This window comes from Muntiacus reevesi, chromosome 14, assembly GCF_963930625.1.
Source record: "Muntiacus reevesi chromosome 14, mMunRee1.1, whole genome shotgun sequence".
NCBI classification, from domain to species: Eukaryota; Metazoa; Chordata; class Mammalia; order Artiodactyla; family Cervidae; genus Muntiacus; species Muntiacus reevesi.
Window position 1 is genome coordinate 31883202 of NC_089262.1, and position 23726 is coordinate 31906927.

The window sequence follows — 23726 nt, forward strand, 5'->3', positions numbered from 1 at the left end:
CAACAAAACTTAAAAGGGTTTCTAATCACATTCTTCCTCAAATTCCAGAATTCCCTTATCTTGAATGCTGAAATTTGATGGTTCTGTACTATGTTACAAAACTTACTAATACTTCATACTTCAAGCTAATGGAAATTCAAGGATAGGTTGGATCTGTTTGTTTCTTGTTATTGTGACATTTCCTCTCACCTCCCACCAGCCCAATGAATTCACCTACAACATACTTTATAATAGCATGTTCAAAGAAAATTCTTGAAAGTTTTCAAAAGAAATAGCATTTGCCACATCTTTTTTTTTTTTAAACTCTGTAATAGAAAAATTATGATTTCCTAGCCCTGTGTCTCCTACCCACAGTAGCATTAAATAAAATACATATAGAGACTTGTTCATAATTTCTTGCTGTTTGGCTTATTTAGTATTTCTATAAAGGAAAAAATGCTTGAAGGCTCAAGGGTCTTGTTTATAAAATAGAGGAAAAGGAAGAAATATGTGTTGAGTAAACCCAAGTTGTTCCAAGGGCATTATTGCTATAACTTTCCAAAAGAGAAAGTGGTACTTAAAAGTAGTAATTCCTAATATTTCCCCCAGACTACACCCTTGTAATTCAGATGAACTCTGAACTGAGGCTCTTTGCATCTCATTTTCTCATTAGGTTTTTATTATAGAAAACAAAACTTTCAGTGGCAAATTACTTCCCTTCTCTGGGATTCACCAGACTCCTATAATGTCTGCGCTAACTAAAATAATGAAATGGTTTTTAACCAAGATTCGGGGATTAGAAAAAAGGAATAAAGAGAGGGCACTAGAGCCTTCTCATCTCTATACTAACTAAAGTATGGTTTTCTAATCCCTTTTCTTGTCCCCCTACTCCAAACAACCAGAAATAAAAGACAGAAATGCCACTTGGCTTGAAATTTCATTTAAAATTATATAAAGATTTCTCTTTTAAGTTGTCTTGAAATACAAGACATTTCCATTTCCACAAGAAATGTAGGCAAGTTAGTCTTAAATCCATGACTCACAGAGGACTTAGTGTAGTAAATAAATACTTTAAAATGTAGTCAAGGCATTGAGAAATGGCGCCTAGGCCAGAAGTGCCAACATAAAAAGTGATTTTGTTTGTCGCCAAGTGTTATTATGTCACTCATTCATAGGAGTTAAATTTAATATTTACTGTGTATCAGGTATAAAACCCATTCTTGCTTTCAAAGAACTTACAATTTAGTGGAGAAGCCAGAAATTTTAACAGGATTTTTTAAAAGAAAAGAGCGGTAGGAGACTTGTAATTAAATGTTAAACTATGTGATACAGATGCTAAGTGACCTAGGAGATAAAAGAAAAGAAAGACTGCTGAGGGTTGGGACTGCCAAGAGCATATATTTTCAATAAACCCTTAGAATGATGCAATTTTAAAAGTTGTTGTAATTGCTGCTAATTTATACTTTTAGCATTTATATGATTCACCATTGCTTTCCAACCAGGAGATGTTCAAAAAAGTATAAACATGCAACAGTTGAGACTTGGCAGGAGACATATCTTCAGAATCTCCCTGGATTTGCTAATGAAAGAAAAAGACATACTTTCTTGTTGGAAAACAGACGTAAGAATTAAGCGGATTTTGTATGGGGAATATGAGATTTAATAAACAGGAATACAGAACTCTGGCTGTAATTTTTGGTATGAGCTTTGTTTCTATTAAACGTTTTTCTTCATGCTAAACAAATTCTAAGTTTTGGAGTTGAGTCAGGCTCAAAAAATTTTTTTAAATTTTTTAAAAATCATTTTCTTTCTTAAGAAAGGTGAACTAGAAGTGCGAGTTACAGTCTCAAGGAAATGAGAATTTTCTAATTCCTAAAAAATGATGGGGCAGGTGGGGGTGTAGAGGACATTTAGCATCCTTTAAAATTGAGGCATCTGTCTACACAGCAAACTTATCTTTTGAAATTACGAAACTTCAAGTGTGCGTTTATACTCTTGGTCTTAAAATGGTTTTTACTTTAGTAGTCTAGCAAAGATCTTGGTCTCTTTGTGTTTCTTACCTTTTTTAATCTTTGCCATCAGACAATTTGAGCTAAATTAGATTTGCTATAATAGAGTTTTAACTGCTAAAATAGAGGCATGTCTCATCTTGTGTTTTGAGTAAGTTTGGTCAAGTATAGAGCATTATAGCATTTTTTCCCTCCATGCTTGATTGCCTTCTGGGTCTTCCCAAGAAATGTCAGTTATTTCCCCAATTCTAAAAAGAGGGACTCTTTCATAATAGCGTACAACCAGGCAAAAGAGCACACTCGTGTTTCCTTAAGGGGAGGAAACAGCAACAATGTGAGATAATTAAATTTAGCTCCAGAAATCTCTTCTTTGAAACGTTCTAATCAAGACTTCAAGCTTTCCGAGTGTGTGCGCGCTTTATTCTCCGATTCTTCCTGGTCCCGCTTTTGCATTTCTAATGAAAGTGAACTGACAAAGCGGCAAAGTGGTCTAAGGAGCAAAACAAAGCCAACGAGCAGGCTTCTGGTGCGCCAAGATTAATCAATATTCCAGAAACCTCGGGCTTCCCCCCTCCTTCCCTGCGGTGTTTTCCTTTTCCCCACTCCCCCTTTCCCGGGCACAGACTCCGCCCCTTTTCTTAAGTTGCTCCGATAGTAATTTGCAGTTTCACAGCACATGCACTCCTCGCTCGCTGCGTTCTGTTGCTCCGCCGTACCTGCTGCGAATTCACCTTGTCATTGCCTGGGGTATCTTCCACCCGTTACAAAATCCGAAAAAGGTAAGTCTGACGTCCTGTATTCCTGCGGGGCTTAATTTCTCATTCCGTTTCTCTGCCCCTGTATTTTGTTTCCCAAGCAGAGGAGTAGCGAGAGTAAAAGCTAGCCATTTTGGTAGATAAAGTCCACGTTAGTGATTTAATCAAGGAGCGTGTGGTGTCTATTTACGCCGCGTCCTCTCTTAATTTGGAGTTGAGTCATTCCGGGTGGATTGGGGGCAGATTGTGGTTCCGGCGCTAGAAAAGAACCAAGGCTGAGCTGATCTGTTTTAAAAGTGACTGGTAAGGGGAATGAGAGATCAGTAGGGGGAAAGAAACTGGTCTCTCGCGTCTCCTCTGCTTTACTGCTCCCTAAACGTTTAAATCTGCGATGAAGTCTTGAACGACCTGTATGTCTTATTAGCACTGACCCCAACCTGTAGTTTTATTTAAAAGTCAAAGCTGTTAGGGTTGTTTCCCCCACCCGCCCCGCATTTGAATTTGCCAAAAGCTTCCGTGGAGTCCCTCGCTTTCTAGTCACTTCCCCCACGGACGCACACGCTGGCTGTTGGCCAGATACACACGTCCACAGGCACCACTGATTTTTACTTGGGTTTATCGTGGGAAAGGTTATGGATTAGAAATCTTGTTAAACAGCAGGAGGAATTTCTTGATCTTTCAAAAGAGCTGATTTCTACCAAGGGGAGATTTGCTGAGATATATTTGAATAACCTAGGAGCACTTTAAAGAAACTGGAAACCACGCTAGCTGTAATGTTTGGAATGAAAATTGGACTCATCTCTTCATCTGTTCTAGAAATCCTAAATTTTAAAATACAGAGAAGTGGGCGATAGTTTCCTCAGAAGACTTCAGCATGTTTGCCACAAAGATAAATGCTACTTTGTACTTCTACTTGTGACAGAAATGTAGATGAATTATAATTTCAGGTCATTTATAAATATGCCCAGCCCACTTTGCTCATTTTGTGAAAAAAAACTAAAAACTTGCCATGTGAAAGAGTCATTCTTTCTCAGGGCCTGTGGGTACTTGTGTTCTTTTCATAAGCATATTTACTATTGGATGTTATCATGACTTTTTTCTTAATGAAGAAAATAGTTACTTTATTATATATAACAGAAACCTCTGACTGAAATCTCAACATCTTAATTCATTTTATTGAGCTGGTTATGCCCTTGCCATGGATACAACATAAGCCAATAAGTATAGTTATTGAGCGTTTCCTGTGCATTTAATTCAGTTGGACATTTATTGAGGGTGAACCCTGTGTAAGGCGCCCAGCTGGGTTCCAGGGGATCGGGTTGGGGTAGGGGTTTCTCCGTCACACCCAGCTCTGATGAGCCCTTTTATAGCTTCACTGGAGAAGGAAGGGCAAATTTTTAAAAATGTAACACAAGTTCCTGCTCATATATTCTGGATTTATGCACATGTCTCACACGTGGTTCAGTAAGATATCCACATTTGAGCCCTGAGGTCTGGCATTGCCGCTCTCCAGTCCTTGATTCCTAGTGAGATCATGCAGTTTGCCAACAGCTTCCCCTGGTGTGAGGCAACCCTGATTTTTCACCCCTGGAGGCTGTAACTCTTGTCTCTTTCTCTCCTGTCTAGTTGTGTTCTTTAACACCAAAGAGGACTGGCTTTCTGGGGCTGATTCCGTGACATTGACGTTCAAAGCAGAGACACTCTAGAGAAGTAAAACATGACGAAAAGCAATGGAGAAGAGGCCAGGTTGGGAGGCAGGATGGAGAGATTCCAGCAAGGGGTCCGTAAACGCACACTCTTGGCCAAGAAGAAAGTGCAGAACATCACAAAGGAGGACGTTAAAAGTTACCTATTTCGGAATGCATTTGTGCTGCTCACAGTCACTGCAGTCATTGTGGGTAAGTCATTTGATAACAAAACCCCCTTCCAAAATAAAAAAAAAACAAACTGGATCTTGTTTCTCTGGGGCATCTGACTGCCTGGGAATATTATCTGATGAGCTGATTGTAGGTATTCAAAAGGACCGCCCAGGCTTTCCTCTGAACTTGAAGATTCCTTTTTTTCCCCTTTACATGACAGTCTGTTGGCACGTTTGGAACTTTCGTAAACATGTGGGAATCTGAAGAAGCATCCTTAGGCATTATGCAAATCAATTGATTGTGTGGAGAAGGGAAATAAATCAAATGTCTTTCCATCTCATGTAAGAATAAAAGAGGATAATTTAATCATTAGGCCTGAGCGGTCAAATAACAATAATAACAAGCAAGCACAGTAGATCTGGCCAAAATGTGATCATCGTACAATGTAACTTTCACTTAAAACTAATTTACATAATTAGTATACCCAAAATGAGACATAGGTCCTTGATAGTAATTATATTCTAACTGATGCTGACTTGAAGCTGAGTATCAACTCTTAGACTTAGAGGTGGAATCTTTTTTTTTTTTGCACTCTCTCTCATCCAGGGACTGGGAAAGGTAAATTTCGGAAAATGTTAACACAGATCTCTCATTCATTCATTGCCTCTATGTGCCTGACGTAAATGGCTATAACTCTTTTGAAACATTTTAGCCTCTTGCTAATTTAGCATTGTTGACAGCAATCTGTACAAATAAGAATTATTGCTTTGTTTGATTTATTGTTATCTGAAATTACAGTTCATTACTTGTGAGTAGCATTAATCTTCCTTTAAAATATAATTGAAGAAACTCCTTACTTGGGATTTTTGACTGAACCAATATAAAAGTCCTTAGGCTAGTAAACAGATAAGCCAATGCCATGTTGTTAAAAAAACAAAAACAAAAAAACAAAGCTTAAATCTGCCACCAGAAAAGGCTTTAATCTCTAACTTGAAGTTTGCTAAAATCTCCATCAAATGTAAGAGGTAATGACGAAACAACCAAGAAAATTCTGTAGCATGTAAATATAATTGTAACTTTGTCTCCCAAAATGGGATTCTTAGATCACAGACAGATAGGAATATAGCAGAAGAGTAGTTTGTCACAAGACTTCAGATACATTCCATTTCAGCATCATTGGCTCCTTCTAGTAACTGTTGTTGATTAATGACTGTTCAATTAACTCTAGAGACGTTCCAAGGGAAAGTGTCTTGACTAACCAGGAGAAGTAATGGCTTTCTTTAGGTTGCCAGGTTTGAGTACCTTCCTGGAAGAAGTATCTCAGTACTGTGTCACTGTCTTGGAAGCTGATGTAAAATACATTATTCTCAACGAATTACAGTCACTGTCAAGCCAACTAATAGCTGCATAATACTAACAGTGAACATTTATACAGCACTATGCCAGCTACTTTCTAGGTGTTTTGCTTATATTAGCTCACTTAATGTTTAAACAAACCTATGAAGACCGTGGATAGGTATGATTACTCTGATCTTCATTTTATAGTTGAGGAGACTGAGCATGAAGAGATCAAGCAACTTGGCCAACATCACACAACTAATAAATGTTAGAGCTGGAAGTGAAACTCAGGCTGTCTAGAGCCAGAGGTGATTTCTCTTAACTACTCTGCCATCTTGCCTCTCTGCTCTCCCAGCTAGTTTATATCTCTTGAAAGTTGCCAAGAAGAAAATGCTGCCATGCCTTGGTAGAAGCCAATTACCAAGCAATGCTAGATGCATTCACATAGCCTTGTCATTTTGCTAGATGATTTACTCAGTTAAATTCAGCAGAAAACATATAATTCTCCTACAAATGATTAAGCTGCATCCCTATCATTAATTTAACAAATACCCATTTCTTTTGTAACTCTATCCGTATAATAACAGAGCTTAGTGATACTGGTGTATGTTTGGAAAAGATGTAGAAACACTGATTCAAAATGGTGTTCTAAACACAAGAGTTCAATTTCTAGGACAGAAGTGTTTCATTTAAAGAATAGAGAAATAAAAAGTGATAAAAACCTGAGCATGGAAAGCAGATTGATGGAGAAGGCAGTTTTTAAGTGACTAAAAAGAAATAACATCTCTAATAGAAGGAAGATAATCCCAAATTTAAGAGTCCATTTTCTCTTTGAGTTCTGGGATCATTTCCTAGTTCAATGAGTCGTTCCTACAATTTGTGAGATTTGTGATGAGTTGGCTGAGCTGGGGTAGATAGCTTGGCAGGTTGCCCTTGGTGTTGGCTTTACTAATGGAAACTGAGGAGGTAGAAGTAAGGAGAAGAAGGCACTAACAAAGAAACAAATAGAAAGAGCTCATTGACAGTCAGAGAGACCACTGAGTCTACACCAAAGACTTGGAATCTCAATTTAGTAACAAACAGATTTATGAAAGAAGGAAGAAGACAAGATTATCTCTTGGTGCCTCTTCCATTGAGTGAAAACATGAACTAAGCTTGTCACTGGTACATGTCTACATCAACCTTAAAGAAATATTAGGAAAAGGACATGTCTGTGCATGTCTTCTCAAATTTATTTGCTGCAGCGTAAGAAAAGACTGGGAAGTTGCTAGGAAGAGAGAAGAAAATAATTTCTTTCCCCAAAGAGGAAATGAGACAAAAGAACTATAGCTATTACTTAGTCTTTGAATTCTTAGGTTTTGATCGCTTTTACTAAGAAAGACTGTAAAAACCTACATATTGGGGTGAACTTTTTATTCCAATCTATTTTCTTTATCTTTTTACAATAAAGTAAATTTTCATTTAGTGTGTGGAAATAAAAACTAGAAAAAGAGAGGAATAGTAGAGATATGTAAATCCATATACTCAAAAAAGTAGAGAATTGTAAATATTAATATTTCCATAGAAGTTCCTCTACAAACACAGGCATAGAACTACATGAACAATTGGATGTCATTTCTATGCAATAATATTTTTACTGTCATTTCTAAGTGATGTCAAAAGTCTGAAAATGCCAGGTTGCAAAGCCCATGTAACAGGAACAGGTTAGCAACCTAAGAGAAGGCAGTGCCAAGTGCTGGATGTCTGTAAGATAGTTCATCATGAAAGCATTAGATTAAGTGTGTTTCCGGGCTATTGCAGACAACTGTCTGACAAAAGCCATACTGAGAAAGTGGTTACTGTTCTTCTTTCTCCAGGAAGCGTTTTCTCATTTTCAACTGTGGTCAGTTGTGTTAGGGTGACCTCAGACATCTCCCTGAAAGAAAGGAAAATCCTTTGTCATGGTCAAGTAACAGAATGTTACTCATTTCATGTGCAGGGAATGAAGAGAAAATAAAAGTGAAATCTCAGGCCAAAGAATTATGAAGAAGTGGGTCTTAAGGTCAATTTCAAGGGGAAGGAATCTTTAAATAGAGTTGCAGAGGATTAGATGGTTGTTTTACCTGAGGAAGTTCACAAATACAACACCTAGCACCTTTTCTGCTATTGGTCTTAAGATAGACACACACACACACATACAACGTTAATGTTTAGGCTATTCTTTATGTGGCTTTGAGAGAAATTGGTGGCTTTTTAAGGAAAAAAACCTGCTGACTGAATGTGTATAAAACATTTCCCACCATTCCCTGACACTCTTTGGCAATAAATTTCAATTGCACTAAAATTGAATGCAGTTCAATAATATCTCTGAAAGGATGTGCAAGAAATGAGCCATCATGACTGCCTCTTGGGGTAGAATTTGGATATCTGGTGAGTAGGATGGAAGGAATGTTACTTTATCCTAAATAAGTTTTTGTATGGTTTAAATGCTTTAAGGGCTGATTAGTTCAGTTGGCTATGGCATGATGCTAATAAATGCTTTATACCACATTCACACATTACCCACTGTGATCTATTATTTGCTAAATAAATAAGTTAATTTTTTTAAACATTCAGTGTTATTCAGTGATTTAACAAATATTGGATATTGCGTATCTGGCCCTGTGCTTTGAGATGAGGTGTCTCTGCCCTCCAGTCATTTAGTAGAAAAGATGAATGAAACATGAGATGACAAAGTGATATACAGAGTTCAGATATTGTAATAGAGGAGTTTGTAGCATTCTTTAAAGTGAGATCATATTTGTATATACAGTGTTGTATCATACATGAGGTCTTCCTGTGTTGGTACTTTACAGATTCTACTATATTATTAACAGCCACACTGGAGCCCTAGATGTGCCACATGGAATAATTTTTTTTAAACTGTGGCTTTTGATGAAGGCTAGATCTGGGTTCATATGCCTGAACCTAAATACGGCGTTTAGCTATTCTGAAGTTTCAATTTCCTCATCTATCATTATATGTATAACATATATTGTGGACACTTACATGGTGCCAAGCAGTGCTACAGTAAACCAGGGAGGGAGGTATCTTTATTCTCATTTCATAGATGAGGAAACTGAAGGTCAGCCACAGTTGATGCACACTTGATGCATTTTGACCACAGTTGATGCATTTTGACCGTGTTTCAAACCCACCCTTCTGTCTCCAAGTTCTTATTCTTACCCACCACAGTGTTCTGGGTGCTCATCTCTGCTCTCAGGAAATGTTCATTCTTGTTTTATCACAACAGTTAGCTAAGGATGCGCATTGACACGTCAACACAAGGCGTGGAAAGGAGAGATTGAATCGACAGTTCAGAACAAGGGTCACGCTTGAATCCTGGTGGTTGATTACATGTGAGTTGACAGAGAAAGTGGACTGCAGGTGAATCGTCTAATTTCTGGTTTGGGTGCCTCAGTGGTAATGGTGGAATACAGGAAGAAGATAGGGGAAATAATAAGTTGAGTTTTGGACATACTGAGTTTGAGATGCAGGCTGCTGCTGCAGTGGAGATATAGTGCAAGAAGCTCATAGAGATTTGGATGGTAGCCTTACCATCTCCAGGCCCAGTGAAGACAGGCTCTGTCTTTGAAGGTAAATGAATAATGGTCAGTGAATCAGGTTATTCTACTACATAAGCTACTCTGTAGGTGAGTCTATTCTGAGAGCAGTATTAACTCTAGGGCCTTTCTTTATGACTAGAAGCAGTAATCTCCCAGAAATGCTCTAGTGGTATTCTGAGCCTCGGACATGTAACACAATATCCAGCTGAGTCAGTTCAGCTCAACAGGTTCATCGATGCGGTGAACCATCAGCTGCTGCACTGAAGTGACAGGTCTTGGGACCAGACTATTTGAGTTAGCGGCCCCCTGCTGACACCTTCCACCTTATGAAGAGAAGGGCGTCTCCTCTCCGGTTGAACAACAGGAATCCAAAGAATGGTGAACGGATTTCTGTTTCCTTCACCACTTCCTGGAAAAGAGAAGAAGAGAGAGAGCTTCCGGAAGTTTCGGGGAGGGTGGCTCCCAAGGCAAGCCCTCCCTCCCCTGGTGTTACCAAAGCCCAGCTATTTGTGGTCACGCAACGGAGGCTCCCCGGGCAGAGGGTTGGAATGGAAGGGTTAGGCTTTCAGAGCTGAGAACCACAATGCCCTGCTCTAGAGAAATGACCCAGGGATTGAGTATTAGGGATTAGAGTCTGATTTTTTTTTCCCTTTTTTTAATCTGCTTTATCTTCTTCAGGGAACAGAACTACAGAAAAATTGTCAGGGACAGCAATAGCAAATAAGTGACTTGTGTTAGCTGACTTGATCTAGCCCTCCTCCCACCCCACCTTCTCCACAAGCGTTCCAGGGAGCTGCCTCCTGTCGTGGGGACAGAGTCCAGGACTGGAGAGGGGAGTGGATCAGAGCTATGGACTCTGGAGTCAGACACTTAGGTCTGTGTCCCACTTCTGCAACTGAGCCTCTGTTTCCTTGCGTATAAAATAGAATAATTTTAACACCTCTCTGCCAAGATTTATATCCCAGTTCTGCCATTTACAATCGTGTAACCTTAAATCACGTCCTTAAATGCTTGGCAGGCAGAGTGTCTGTAGGAACTGTCCACGCTTTGCCTTTGCTTCCCGTCTTTGCTATGGCATCACGTGGAAATATGCACAGGTTTGATGATGCTATTTGGTCAGAGGATGGAGACCCAGCAATGAGGGAGGCCTGGGAGCTGGAAGCAGAGAAGTCAGTCACCTGGTCTAGGTCTGGAAGTGGCTTCTGTTTCCTTGGCTAGAGAAAAGAGCCAAGAGAGTTGTAGGAAGAGACCTAATAGTTGTTAAGGGCTCTGAGAGCTGAGATGAAAGCCTCAGAGTAAGTGACACCATCCTTATCTGTCCCTTATCTACCTGGCCTCTTGGGTCAAAGCAGAAAGCAGTCTCCAGGCAACCGCTATCACAACTCAGCTTGCTCAGCGCAGGGAGCACCTGACAGCTGAGGTCCCTCTCAGGAAAATGGGAAGTTGCTGGAAAAGTGGTTTCAATAAATGTTGTAACATATTCAATAGCTCATTTTTGTTCCTGGTACTTGGGGGCCCATCAGAGAGTCCATCGTCTCCCTGATTTCTCCTTTTCTCCAGCATTTCGGTGTCTTCCTTGTTGTTTAGTCACTAAGTCATGTCCGACCCTTTTGCAACCCCATGGACTGTAGCCCGTCCAGATCTTCAGTCCTTGGGATCTCCCAGGCTAGAATACTGAAGTGGATTGCCGTTTCCTCCAAGGGTTCTTCTTGACCCAAGGAGCAAACCATGTCTTCTCCATTGGCTGGCAGATTCTTTACCACTAAGCCACCAAGGAAGCCCATTTTTGGTGTCTACTCTTCATTAACTGTCACCCCCCATTGGAATGGGGGCAGGAAAGATGAGGGGTTCTGGAAACTTGGAGAAAATGTTGCTGGTTTCTAACAGAGCTGGTAGAGATTGTTTTGAAGTAGGGGTAAGGCTTAATGTTCTAAGATTATCTCTAGGTTCTATTTTCTTTCTGTTAAATCAGATAATGAGAAAACTGAGCAGGCAATTTGAAATCTGTTTCTCTTAAAAGTAGGCCATCAAATAAGTAGGTATGTTCAGAACAATTACCTGCAATAATAATAGTACCTTCCATTTTTCTGTGTCACTTTACAGAGCACTTTCTCTTTGCCCTCTATAGCAATGTTAGTCCATGGCCAGTTCATCCCCTCTTCTGATTAGTATCTGGGAATGTCTGGAACACAGCTAAGAAAGTGCTAAGACTCTAAAGGTCCTGGTTACAGACCATGCTCTGCCATCAGCTCCCCTTATGATTTTTAAAGATTTTTATTTATTCTATTTTCGGCGGTGCTTGGTCTTCATTGCTTCATGTGGCTACTCTAGTGGCAGGGTGCAGGCTTCTCATTGTAATGGCTTGTCCTGTTGGGGAGCATAGACTTTAGACCTTGTGGGCTCAGTAGTTGGGGCCCACAGGTTTGGTTGCTTTGTGGCATGTGGACTCCTCCCAGACCCGGGATCAAACCCATGTCCCCTGCATTGGCAAGAGGATTCTTAACAACTGGACCACCAGGGAAGTCCTCCCTATATGATTTAAGACAAATCTCTGGTCCTCACAAATTCTCATCATGCGTGCATGCTAAGTCACTTTAGTCGTGTCCACCTCTTTGCGACCCTACGAACTGTAGCCTGCCAGGCTCCTCCATCCATGGAGATTCTCCAGGCAGGAATACTGGAGTGGGTTACCATGCCCTTCTCCAGTGGATCTTCCTCACCCAGGGATCAAAGCTGCATTTCTTACATCTCCTGCATTGCCAGGTGGGTTCTTTACCCCTAGTACCACCATCAGCAAAATACATTTGGACTAATGTCTGCTACCAGCTCCAAAATTCTATCATTTAAAGTCTAATTTGCCTTTCTCTAAAACTATATATGAAATAAGATACAAGAGTGTTTGCAGCTCATGACGCTGTACCATTGCAGGGACCTTTTTCCTGAACTCATGATCTCCCAACCCATTTGAGCCAGTCTCTCTAAACTAACAAGCAGCTGCCTTCTCTTGCTTTGCATTCTTGGCTGTCAAGTTCCTGACTCTGGGTAATGGCCAGTATTTCCTAAGCAATGTTCAAGGACACACGTGAGGCATACCTCTTCTGGAGTCACTTCCAACCTTCTGTCTTCTGCTAACCTATCATCCGTCCGAGAACGAAAATTTCGGGTCTCTGATTTTGCTGTAGAGTAAACAAGATTGTGAAGAGCCTACACTGTTTGGAAGAGGCAACTGGAATTTAAGCCCTGTCTTTCCCAAGTTGTACATTCCAGGTGTTGGCGTTCTTGATATTTATGGAACACTGGGGTGCCATCATTCATCAGGTATTTGATCTGGCAGCGAGGTGAGCTGTATCATTGCTGTGAGACGTGGAAACACAGAGAGCACTCCAGCACACAAAGTATTGCCATTGTACTGACTGGGGATAAAAATTATGAGTTTTATATCATGCTTCAGTGCAATCAAAGCAGCCCAGAGCAGATTCCCTAGACCAAGAATATGCCCATCTCTAGGCCCAATCAAAAATGTGCTCAAATGGTTTTGAAAGCAAAAAGAAAAAAATAAAACCCCCAAAACTAGATAAAGAAAGATATACCCTGGCTGAATTAAGGCAAGGTTTCCTTTGTGTAGCTTATCAAAGAGTTGAAGGTAAATTTAGGAGCAGCAAGTTGAAAGGCACACTTGAATTTTGAATTTCAAGACTGAGTCCCTGTCTCCTGAGAGGACAGCGTCATTCTTCTTGGCCCCAAAGAGACTTCTCCAGTTCTCCAGCAATGATTCCAGGTCACACACTGCTGTCTCTTCTCAGATAGAAAATAGCAGGCTATTAATGACAGACTTTCTATTCAGAATCTTGTAAGACGAAGCTCATTTGTCCCTAATGAGAGCAGAGATGGGCAGTTACTGCCCTTCTCACCCTGAAAAGATGGCCTCTGCATTTAGATCCATTGCATCATTGCAAATTCCATCTTTAAAGCAAGAAAGGCAAAACCCCAGAGATCCATGTGTTTGTTGCTGCCTTCATCGTGTTGATGAATGTGAAGACAAAGACATCAAGAAAGAAATTATGTCTTTGAAGAGATGCCTATGACCCTAGTTGTTTTTTTTTTTCTCTTATTTATTTACTTTTGTCTTAGATTTGCTTTTTTAAGGCAAATGAAGCAGTCCTGTACTAAAACTGAGGCTCAGTAAACTTGCCAGGGCTTTGTAATTTCTGGTATTGGGATGCTTTACACAGCATGGTGGATGAGGAAAGAGCATACCTTTGCCGAGTTGTTGAGTCGCTGAGTCTTCAGCTCTGGGGTACTTGTAACTCCAGCTAATTAGGTGAATCGGCACATGAGCCTCAGATGACTGAGTTCAAAGTTTTTTCAGAGTCATTTCCTTGTCTCCAGAAAAAGAGTCTTTTGGTCAGAAAGTGATCCACTCAACTATAAGTCTGAGCACAACTAGTGTCTCCTCTCTCCGTGACCCAAGTTAAGTAAATTCATTATTAAAACAGATTGAGGACAAGCCGACCCAGACCCAGAATGACTTTTTAGAAAGATCCGGGCATCTAGCAGAAAATACATAAAATAGAATTCCATCAGATTGCTTTTTGTAGTTGTGGACCATTTTTGTGTGTGTATTTTGTTATTTAACTTATGAAATAAATCACACTGCCCCAAATCAAAAAGAACAGAAGTGAAATGAAAGTGTCACAGCCACCAAAACCCTCCCCCAGGGATCTAATTTGCTTTGTTATCAGTTTCCTCAGTGTATTTAGAGTGATTTTATGAGCATAAAAATAAATTCATATTGATTTTTTTTTTTTTTGGTCTTTTCCAAATAGTAGCATAGTATATATAGCCCACTTCATACTTTGCTTTCTTTCACTTTGCAACATTCTTTGGATGTCATTCCTTACTGGCACATAAAGAGCCTCCATTCTCTCAGGCCTGCATTGTATGGGCAAATTATAATTTATTTAAACAATCCCCAATGTAAAGGTTGTTTCCAGCTCTTCGAAATCATTTTTCAAATGGTATAATGAATTATCTTGGATGAAAGTTATTTCACCTTAGTAAAGTATGTCTATAGAATACATCCTTTAAAGTGAAATTGCTGACACTAAGGATATACGCATTTGTGATTTTGATAAATAGGCTAACTTACACCTCATAGAGGTTGTTGTCATTTACCCTTTCAAATTGTGAGATTTGAAAGTTTGTCCCAATGGGACTGCTGCCACAGGTAAAGATGGGTGGACTTTGTAGTTTATGTGGACTGGCGAGCATGTGACACATAGCAAAGGCATAGGAGGAACTTGGAAATTTTTAAATATATTTTATTTTCAGTTTCTGCTCACAACTATACATGTACATGTGCTGTGCTTAGTCGCTCAGTCATGTCCGACTCTTTGCAACACTTTGACCTGTAACCTGCCAGGCTCCTCTGTCCATGGGGATTCTCCAGGCAAGAATACTGAAGTGGGTTGCCATGCCCTCCTCCAGGGGATCTTCCCAACCTAGGGATTGAACCCAGGTCTCACACATTGCAGGCAGATTCTTTACCATCTGAGCCACCAGGGAAGCATATATGTATATAGTTATGTAACTATAAAATATAATACATAGTTATAAAATATAATATATATTTAAACCAGAAATAAAGGCAACAGATTCTGGTGATTATAGTTACTATTTCTAAAATAAAAGACTTTTTTTAAAAAGACAATGGATTGGACATTTAAGAGCTCTATGGAATTATTTATAAATCACATTACCATTTTGCATAGCCTGTGTTACTGCAGTTTGAAGAAGAAAGTCATACCGCATTGAAAGCCACTCTGCTGTCCCTGGGACGTTCTGTGCTCACTATGCCATTTTGTTAATATTTATTGAGTCCTACTGTGTGTCAGGAACTGTGACATGAGTGGATCATCTGGTGATAAATAAATATTAGTGTCTGTCTTAAAAAAGAAGGAGAAAACCCCAGGTTTTTCAGAACTCCAGGGTTCTTGTGATTCGCTTGGGTCCCAGGGCTGCATGCCATGTGGATTTGAGCCTCCGCCTGTACCCTGCCTGCTGTCAGTCACCCACGGCTGGTTATCTGGGCACCATTGGTGGAACAAGGCTGGAACAGGTATTTCCCACCTCCAGCGACAGGAAATACCAAAGGACAAAACAATGAGGCAAGCCTGGGCCCAAATCTCTGAAGGATGTGGGAACTGAGGAGGGGGGAGGGTCGAAAGGTTGACTCAACACGGGGCAGCTTCTCACCAGGAAATGCCTTCAAGTTTGGGCTGAAACAAAAGGCCAGGGAGCTGCAGACCCCCCACCACCCCACCCCCAGCAGGTAAATTCTCCATTTTTGCCTTGGAGTCTTTATAAAAATGAGTTAATGATGCTTTATGTCCAGCAGCTTCCTCAAGCTGACATGAGACAGGCCTTTAACATCTCCAAATGGATCGGCCACAGTCTAACAGATTTCCAAAACAGAAACTTTGATTCAGTCTCTCAACCTGTTGCATACCTGCCATAATAGCTATAATGGCCAAATTGATAAAGTATTTTATGACTTACTACAAGTTTCGTGTGCGTTATCAAGGACTTTAGAATTCATTAGAAGAAACAAGATGAATTCATAAAGAAGCTAAGATAATGCTCAGGACATTTAGCTGAGAATATTGCAGTTTAAGAAGATCTTAGATACTGGCTTTCTGATCTAGTTCTCCCACTTTTCAGATTAACAAAGAGGGCAAGGAGATCAAAGAGACTTGAAGGTAGGAGCTGTGGAAATAGGAAAATCCAATGCTATAACCCCATTTTGCCAACATCTCTTACTGGCCATGTAATCCTGGGCAGACAGCTTATTCTTTCTAGGGTTCAGTCTCCTTATCTATACAGTGGCGATTCTAAGTCCTGTATGTCTGCTGTGATGATTCAGTCATTTAAGTGAAGTGTCTACTTGCATAATTTACTAACAGCATCTGACTTTCAGTCCATGATCTTGCTATTGCATCACACCTGCTGCTCTTCACACTCAAAAAATAAAAATAAAAACAACCTGCCTTGTCAGAGTATTAAAGATTGAGAGCTATCACGCCTAGTCTGTGAATCTAGAAGCCCAAGCGTATGAGAAATCGTAGTTCAATCAAGAACCAGTTTCCCAAATCATGAGAGAAACCACGGTTTGGCAGACAGGAGATGTGTCTAAGGACAGGCTCTTATGTTCACACAGCACAGTAAGGAATCAGATTCACTGTGGACCTAAGTCATTCTTCTGTTCAGGAAATTGTTCAACAGCAGCTGGAGGCCAGGCCTAGAGACTTTACAGGTCAGACAAACCATTAATAACTCTGTGAAGCTTGCTTGTTGGTGTGGTAGATACTTCTCTTGCTTTTAGCCAATAGAATGTGGCAAAGGTGATGGATGCCACTCCTGTGATTTTGTTACATCACACGTTGTTATTGTTTAGTTGCTAAGTCATGCCTGACTCTTTTTTGACCTCATGGACTGTAGCCCACCAGTGTCCTCTTTCCATGGGATTTCCCAGGCAAGAATACTGGAGTAGGTTGCCTTTTCCTTCTAGAGGGGGTCTTCACAACCCAGGGATCGAACCTGCATCTCCTGGGCCTCCTGCATTGGCAAGTGGATTCTTTACCACTGAGCCGCTCGGGAAGCCCACATCATACTTTAGATTGTTGTAAACTTGAGGCAAAGTAATGCTAGGTTTTTGTGTGTGTGTTTGGGTTTGGTTTGGTTTTGCTTTGCTACAAAAATGAAAAGACCGTAGCTGGGAAACAGCAGCATTTGGTACATAAAACCATTGGTGCACTATCAACTTTTGTTGTTACTGTTACGTCCTTGAATCATTTTACAGACAACATGGTCTTCTTTCTGGCTAAAGACCTACAGGCCAAGCCTTTTCTTGGTAGGAGTTTGAATGCGCTTGACTGGTGTGCATTGTAAATGCTAGAAGAGCTAGTTGGCTCATCTTGGGTGGGCTTTTGGTAGTTTTCTTACAGCTGGCCTCAGAATGTGAGGTCCTCCTCTCAAGATCAATGCCACTGTCACCTTTAAATTCTCTTGACATCTGAGCCTTTAGGGGACATCATCTCTTTCTGAGAATTTTGCATTGTAAGTAATAATTCTAGAAGGCTTTCTACCAACTCTCCAAACAGAGTTTGGAGATAGGGCAGGAATCTTAGTAAAACTTTTATTTCAAACTCCAACATCCACTAAAACTTAAATTGGGTGATTTGATCTAGTTTACTTCTGATTGTGCCTCATTCTTTTACTTTTAAATATGTTCTGACTTCTTAATGTTTTCAATAATTTTTTCAGATTCGATATGGACCAAATTCTTAAAACAGGTCTTCAGCCTTTACTTGTGTGTATTTGGTCTTCAAAAGCGAGCTGAGAATGTGTTCTTTCTGAGGCACCAGGGTACACTTTGTGTCTTAGTGTAGAAAGTGAGGTGATATTTAATCTTCCAAAGAAGTATTTGTTATATAGACTCCCTAGGGAGAACAGTGAGCCCCTGAAGGACTTCCTTCTTGTGCTTTACATGTTAAGAGAAAGAGTTGAATATTTTTGAAAATGCATCTTTGTTCATAGCATTTAACTGTCTACAGTTAGTTTTCATCCCTGTAAACATTGTATTTCCTAGATTCTAGAAATCTTGTTAAAATACCAAAACAGGAGTGCTATAAGCCTACTGGCTGAGAATGAGTGATCTTGATATTGCCCATGACATCTGTGTATTACATAATGTCACCAAGATGCCAACTTTGCAAACTTTGCTTCGGGTCTGACCAGTCCTGTTAGGAAGTTCTTCTAGTTTTTTTTGTTATTTCTGCAGAGTAATCAATAACGAAGGGTCTGTTCTTTTGCACTAAAGATCTGGTGGCCATAAAAATCTCTATTAACTCTGGGAATATGGATCAATGTGCTTAAATAAGTGCCCGCTAATGGAACCCAGCTCTGCAGAGGCATTGAGCTGCTTTACCGAAGGGAAATAGGCTCCCCTATCCCTCTCCTGCTAACAAGTCAGAAGGACAGTGGAGAGGACACTGGGACATCTATGCATCAGGCTGTGAGAACGTTTTTCAGAGAGGGCTTCATTTCTGTAATCAGAAACCTGAATTGCTTACCCCCAAAAAGCCATCTTTGCGTGCAGACCATTTCCTCTTGATTTTGATGTTGATCGCTGGCTGACCTCATTACTCTGGCTTTACCTCTAACTGCGTGTCCCAGCAGAAAGCTAAGAAAAAAATTGTCTTTTATTTCTTCATGTAACAAATGAATTGAAAACAGCTAGATGTTAACTTCATTAATTCAATGAAATCTGTCCTCAACTTAAGCTCCATATTTAACCTAATTAGTTAACCTAATTCAAAATAGAATGAAAAGGTAGATAAAATATTGCCTTTAAAGTAGTGTCATGACTATTTTTTTAACACCAAAAGCATTTTGTATTGGGGTATAGCCTATTAACAATGTTGTGATAGTTTCAGTTGAACAGCGAAAGTACTCAGCCATATAGACACGTGTATCCATTCTCCCCCAAACCCGCCAGTGACATGACTATTGAGAGACCCTGAGTACAGCGTAGTGGGTGATGACCTGGGCCGTGAAGTTGGGTGTGAAGTCCAGCTCAGTCACTCAACTGACCTTGAAGGACTTGACCACTCATAAGGTGATCTACCTACACAGGTTTGTGGTTTTGGCAGTTTACCGACCTTATCGATGACCGGTTCTTCATCTGAAATATAGGTAGTGCTAGTCTTGGCCTCCATGGTATCTGTGCTTGTGAGGACGTGGCATCTTGCATGTGCTAAAGTCTGATATCATTAGCTGTTATCATTAAGCAAGAGAATCTGAAGCATGTTTCTTTTCATGTCTTTCCTACCTTTGTGTACTGATGGTTTCCAAGGATTAAAATGTGTGCCCTGGAAGGAAAAGACAAGCTACTTTAATGAATAAATTCTATTTAAGTTTAGTTAAATCTATGAAAAAGGACTTGGTGTAACCATTTTAAAAAGTGACTTGATACTAGTAACCATACTGTAGGACCCTCAGCAAGTCAGAGGACCTGTGGAAGGTTCCAAGATGTGCAGCATCTTCAGCAGATCAAAGCTTAGTACTCAGTTGCTTCTATGATTTAGAGATGCTTGAAGACCCAGAGGTCAGGTACATTTGAGAACTGTCTTTAGGCAGGCTAAATGGAAGAGAAGGTACCCGGAGCACTGAGAAAGAAGGAGGCTGGATACAGCTGAAGTGGTTATTGAGAGGGGAGTAGAATCAGAGTTGGCAATGGTTGGACTTTGGGGAGTGGGATCAAATGTACCTAATATTTAGAAGGAATATTTAGAAATTTTCTTATATTTAGAAATATTCTTATTCTTATTATTTAGAAATATTTAGAATATTTAGAAAGAATCCCTTCTTTCATCTACACTAGCTTGTCTCTTGCTCTCAGAACCTGTATCATAAGTAGAGAAGCTATCTTGTCAATTTTTTTCTAAATTATAATTTAAATTTTCCAAACTAGGCAGGATCCTACCTACCCCTGGAAATATTGTTGTATCAATACATGAGTAAGTACATGAATTTAGAAATGAACTTGTAAAGCCAAGCTTATTCTTAAATTGTTGCTTGAAGGATATCTAAAATTCCTACTAGCTTGGTATGGTCAAATTCCAGAACACCAAAGTGAGTTTCTCATGCTTACTGTGCATATTTTTTGTTATAATTGAATGACCAGTGTTTAAATGCATTTAAACAAAAGTCACAAAACATAATCAATACCAGTGTAAATTTGATTTGGAAGTAAGGTAAAAATTTTAAATATTTATTTATTTACATACTTATAAGATAAAGCATTTAAATTAGTAACAACCTTTACATGCACAAGTAGGAAAAACATATATATAACCAGAGGTTTGTATAATTCCTATCTGCTATTAATACTGCTATATCAAACAATGCACAATGAAAATTGAAGTCAAATCCTTTACCCGAAATCAAGTTCCAGGAAGATTAAAGGTTCAATATTTTAAAACCAAGCAAACTATCAAAAAAGGAAAAATGTATTAAAGATTTCTCAAACTTGGGAGGGAAATTAAAGTTTATAACTCTTGAAGAGATCATCTATTAAAAAAGATGTGTAGACATCATTTTATAAAGTAGAATGCCTGTATATTTTAAATAATAATATATGGCAAGTAAATTAGGAAAGTAGTTATAGCAAATGTCATTCTAAGTATAGGCAGAGAGTAATTATCTGTATTACATAAATATATACCAAATATACACACACATACATAAACTCTTGAACTATCAAAAGTTAATAAATGCTTGATGAAAATACAATTAAGGGAATGGTCAAGATCACTAAGTATTAAGTAAATTCAAAAGAAAACAAATATACATACTATTTTCTCCTCTCATTCAAAAATTCTGCTTCTTTTAAGCAATTTTTTATAATGCTCCATTCCTAGAGGTATAGGAAATAAGCCATCTCAATTCACTAATGAATTAAACTGCTGAGCCAACTCATTGAGAAAGCAGATTGATAGCATGAATTGAGGTAGTCATATGCTTTATTTTCTTCCAGTTTTATTGAGATATAATTGACATACAGCACCATGTAAGTTTAAGATATACAGTGTGGGAATTCCCTGGCTGCCCAATGGTTAGGACTCTGAGCTTTCACTGCTGGGAGACAGGATTCAGTCTCTGGTCAGGAAACAAAGATCTCACAAGCCACACAGCTCGGACCCATAGCCCCCGACAAAGATGTACAAGATAATAATTTGACTTATTGTTGTCCAGTCTCTCAGTCGTGTCTGACTCTTTGCAACCCCATGGACTGCAGCACACCAGGCCTCCCTGTCGTTCCTAGGCTCACAAAGTTTGCTCAAACTCACATCCACTGAGTCGGTGATGCCATCCAACTGTCTCATCCTCTGTCGTCCCCCTCTCCTCCTGCCTTCAGTCTTTCTTAGCATCAGGGTCTTTTCTAGTGAGTCAGCTCTTCACATCAGGTGGCCCAAGTATTAGAGCTTCAGCTTTGGCATCAGTACTTCCAGTGAATATTCAGGACTGATTTCCTTTAGGATTGACTGGTTTGATCTCCTTCCATCATGAAATGATTATCACAGTAAGTTTGGTGAGCATCCATTATCTTATAGATAAAAAAAACTGAAGAAATAGAAATATTTTTTCCCTGTGATAACTCAAGATTTATCCTTTTAACAGTTTTCGTATATAAGTACAGCAGTGCTAATTTATCATGTTGTCCATTACATCCCTAGTATTTCTTTGTCTCGTGACTGAAGTTTATAGCTTTTGACCACCTTCCTCTAATTCTCCTTCCACCCACACCCTGCCTCATGCAACCACAATTCTGATCTCATTTTCTATGGATTTGTTTTTGAAGTGTGATTGACCTGCAACACTATGTTAGTTCCTGGTGTATAACACAGTGATTTAGTATTTCCATACATTTAAAAATGATCCTCATGATAAGCCTAGTTACTCTTTGTCATTCTACCAAGACATTATATAATTATTGACTATATTACCCCACACTGTACATTTCATACCCATGACTCATCTATTTTGTAACTGCAAGTTTATACATCTTAATCTCTCCCACCGATTCCTCTCCTCTTCCCACCTGGTAGCCAGATTCTTTAACACACAGGTTCGCTTTCCCTGAACCACGCTAAGCAAAATATTCCTAGATAAAAACCAGTCTTCTTATATTCATAATGGAGTTTTCCATAAAGTAAAAAATGTGAAACAACAAAGTGCGAACAAAAGAAAAATATTAGGTCCATTTTGATACAATCATTAGATCTCTTATCTTGAGGCTTGAAAGTGTTGTTTAAAGTAACAGTATGTGGAAAAGTATTGTCTTCATGATTTCAGTATATTTCACTCTGTTTGGGAACATTCTGGGAGGAACCTCACAGAAGCGCTGACAGTGGTTGTCTTTCCTACCGAAGAGGCAGGAGAATGAAATGTAGTCAGGAACGTGAACTCCGAGTCCAAAATGCCTGGGTTTACTCCCAGCTCTGCCACTTCAGTAACTGTTTAACTCTGATATGGAAGAGCTATTGGAATTGGGCATGTTTTAAGTTCACTGTGATTAAATTTCTCTGTGAGTAAATTGGTGGTAAATTAGTACCTAGGTCCTGGGATTTTTTTTTTGAGGATTAAATATACTAATACAAGCCCAGAAAAGAAGGAGAAGGAAATGGCAACCCACTCCAGTATTCTTGCCTGGAAAACCCCATGGACAGAGGAGCCTGGCAGGCTGCAGTCTATGGGGTCTCAAAAGAGTTGGATACTACTTAGTGACTAAATACAGGCAAAGCACTTAACAGCAATGTTTAGCAAATAGTAAGACCTCAATAGCATTAGCTATCTGCTGTTTAAATGGCAAAGCAAATAAAGGCAGGGTTTTGCCTGGACTTTTCTACCTTTTCCCAATCAACTTTTCTATCTCAAACCTGTTACTGTTAAAGCAATAAATATTTTTCTGAAGGTCTTGAAAACTGGGTCAGCAGGATTTTCTAATAAACATAGATTCAGCTCATAATTGGGCTATCATAGATTCAGCTCATGATTGGGATATCAGTGTGTATAATCAAATAGATACTTCATTGTTGCTGGAATCCAAGAATTGAAATTGGAAGTTGCAGTAACAACTGAAATGAACTTTGTGTCTCATTTCATAAGAGGTTAGGATGGCTCAGTTTCCTTAAAGGAAAGCTTGCTTCCTTTGGAAAAACTTGTGTTCACACAGTATTCACTTCCCCAACCTCTAGCCTCTAGACTACTCAGTACTTCTCTATAACTCACATGTTTTAGTAATAGCAGGGCAAAATTTTTGAAAATATTTATAATAATGGAAAAAGCACATTTTAGGGGTCAAGGATTAGCAAACACCCTCTTCCAACAACCCAAGAGAAGACTCTACAACATGGACATCACCAGATGTCCAACCAAAATCAGGTTGATTATATTATTTGCAGCCAATGTTGGAGAAGCTCTATACAGTCAGCAAAAACAAGACCAGGAGCTGACTGTAGCTCAGATCATGAACTCCTTATTGCCAAATTCAGACTTAAATTGAAGAAAGTAGGGAAAACCACTAGACCATTCAGGTACGATCTAAATCAAATCCCTTACGATTATACAGTGGAAGTTAGA

At 39.4% G+C, this 23726-nt stretch overlaps 1 protein-coding gene across 1 annotated transcript in view; it reads left to right on the forward strand.

Moving 5' to 3' along the window:
- Positions 1 to 2642: 2642 nt before the first annotated feature.
- SLC1A3 (solute carrier family 1 member 3) overlaps positions 2643 to 23726 on the forward strand; it is a 79169-nt gene continuing 58085 nt past the window's right edge. The window contains exons 1-2 of the mRNA XM_065905518.1: positions 2643 to 2767; positions 4370 to 4641. Coding sequence (XP_065761590.1) covers positions 4461 to 4641 — 181 coding nt within the window. The 5' untranslated portion in view covers positions 2643 to 2767; positions 4370 to 4460. The remainder of the gene's footprint in view (positions 2768 to 4369; positions 4642 to 23726) is intronic.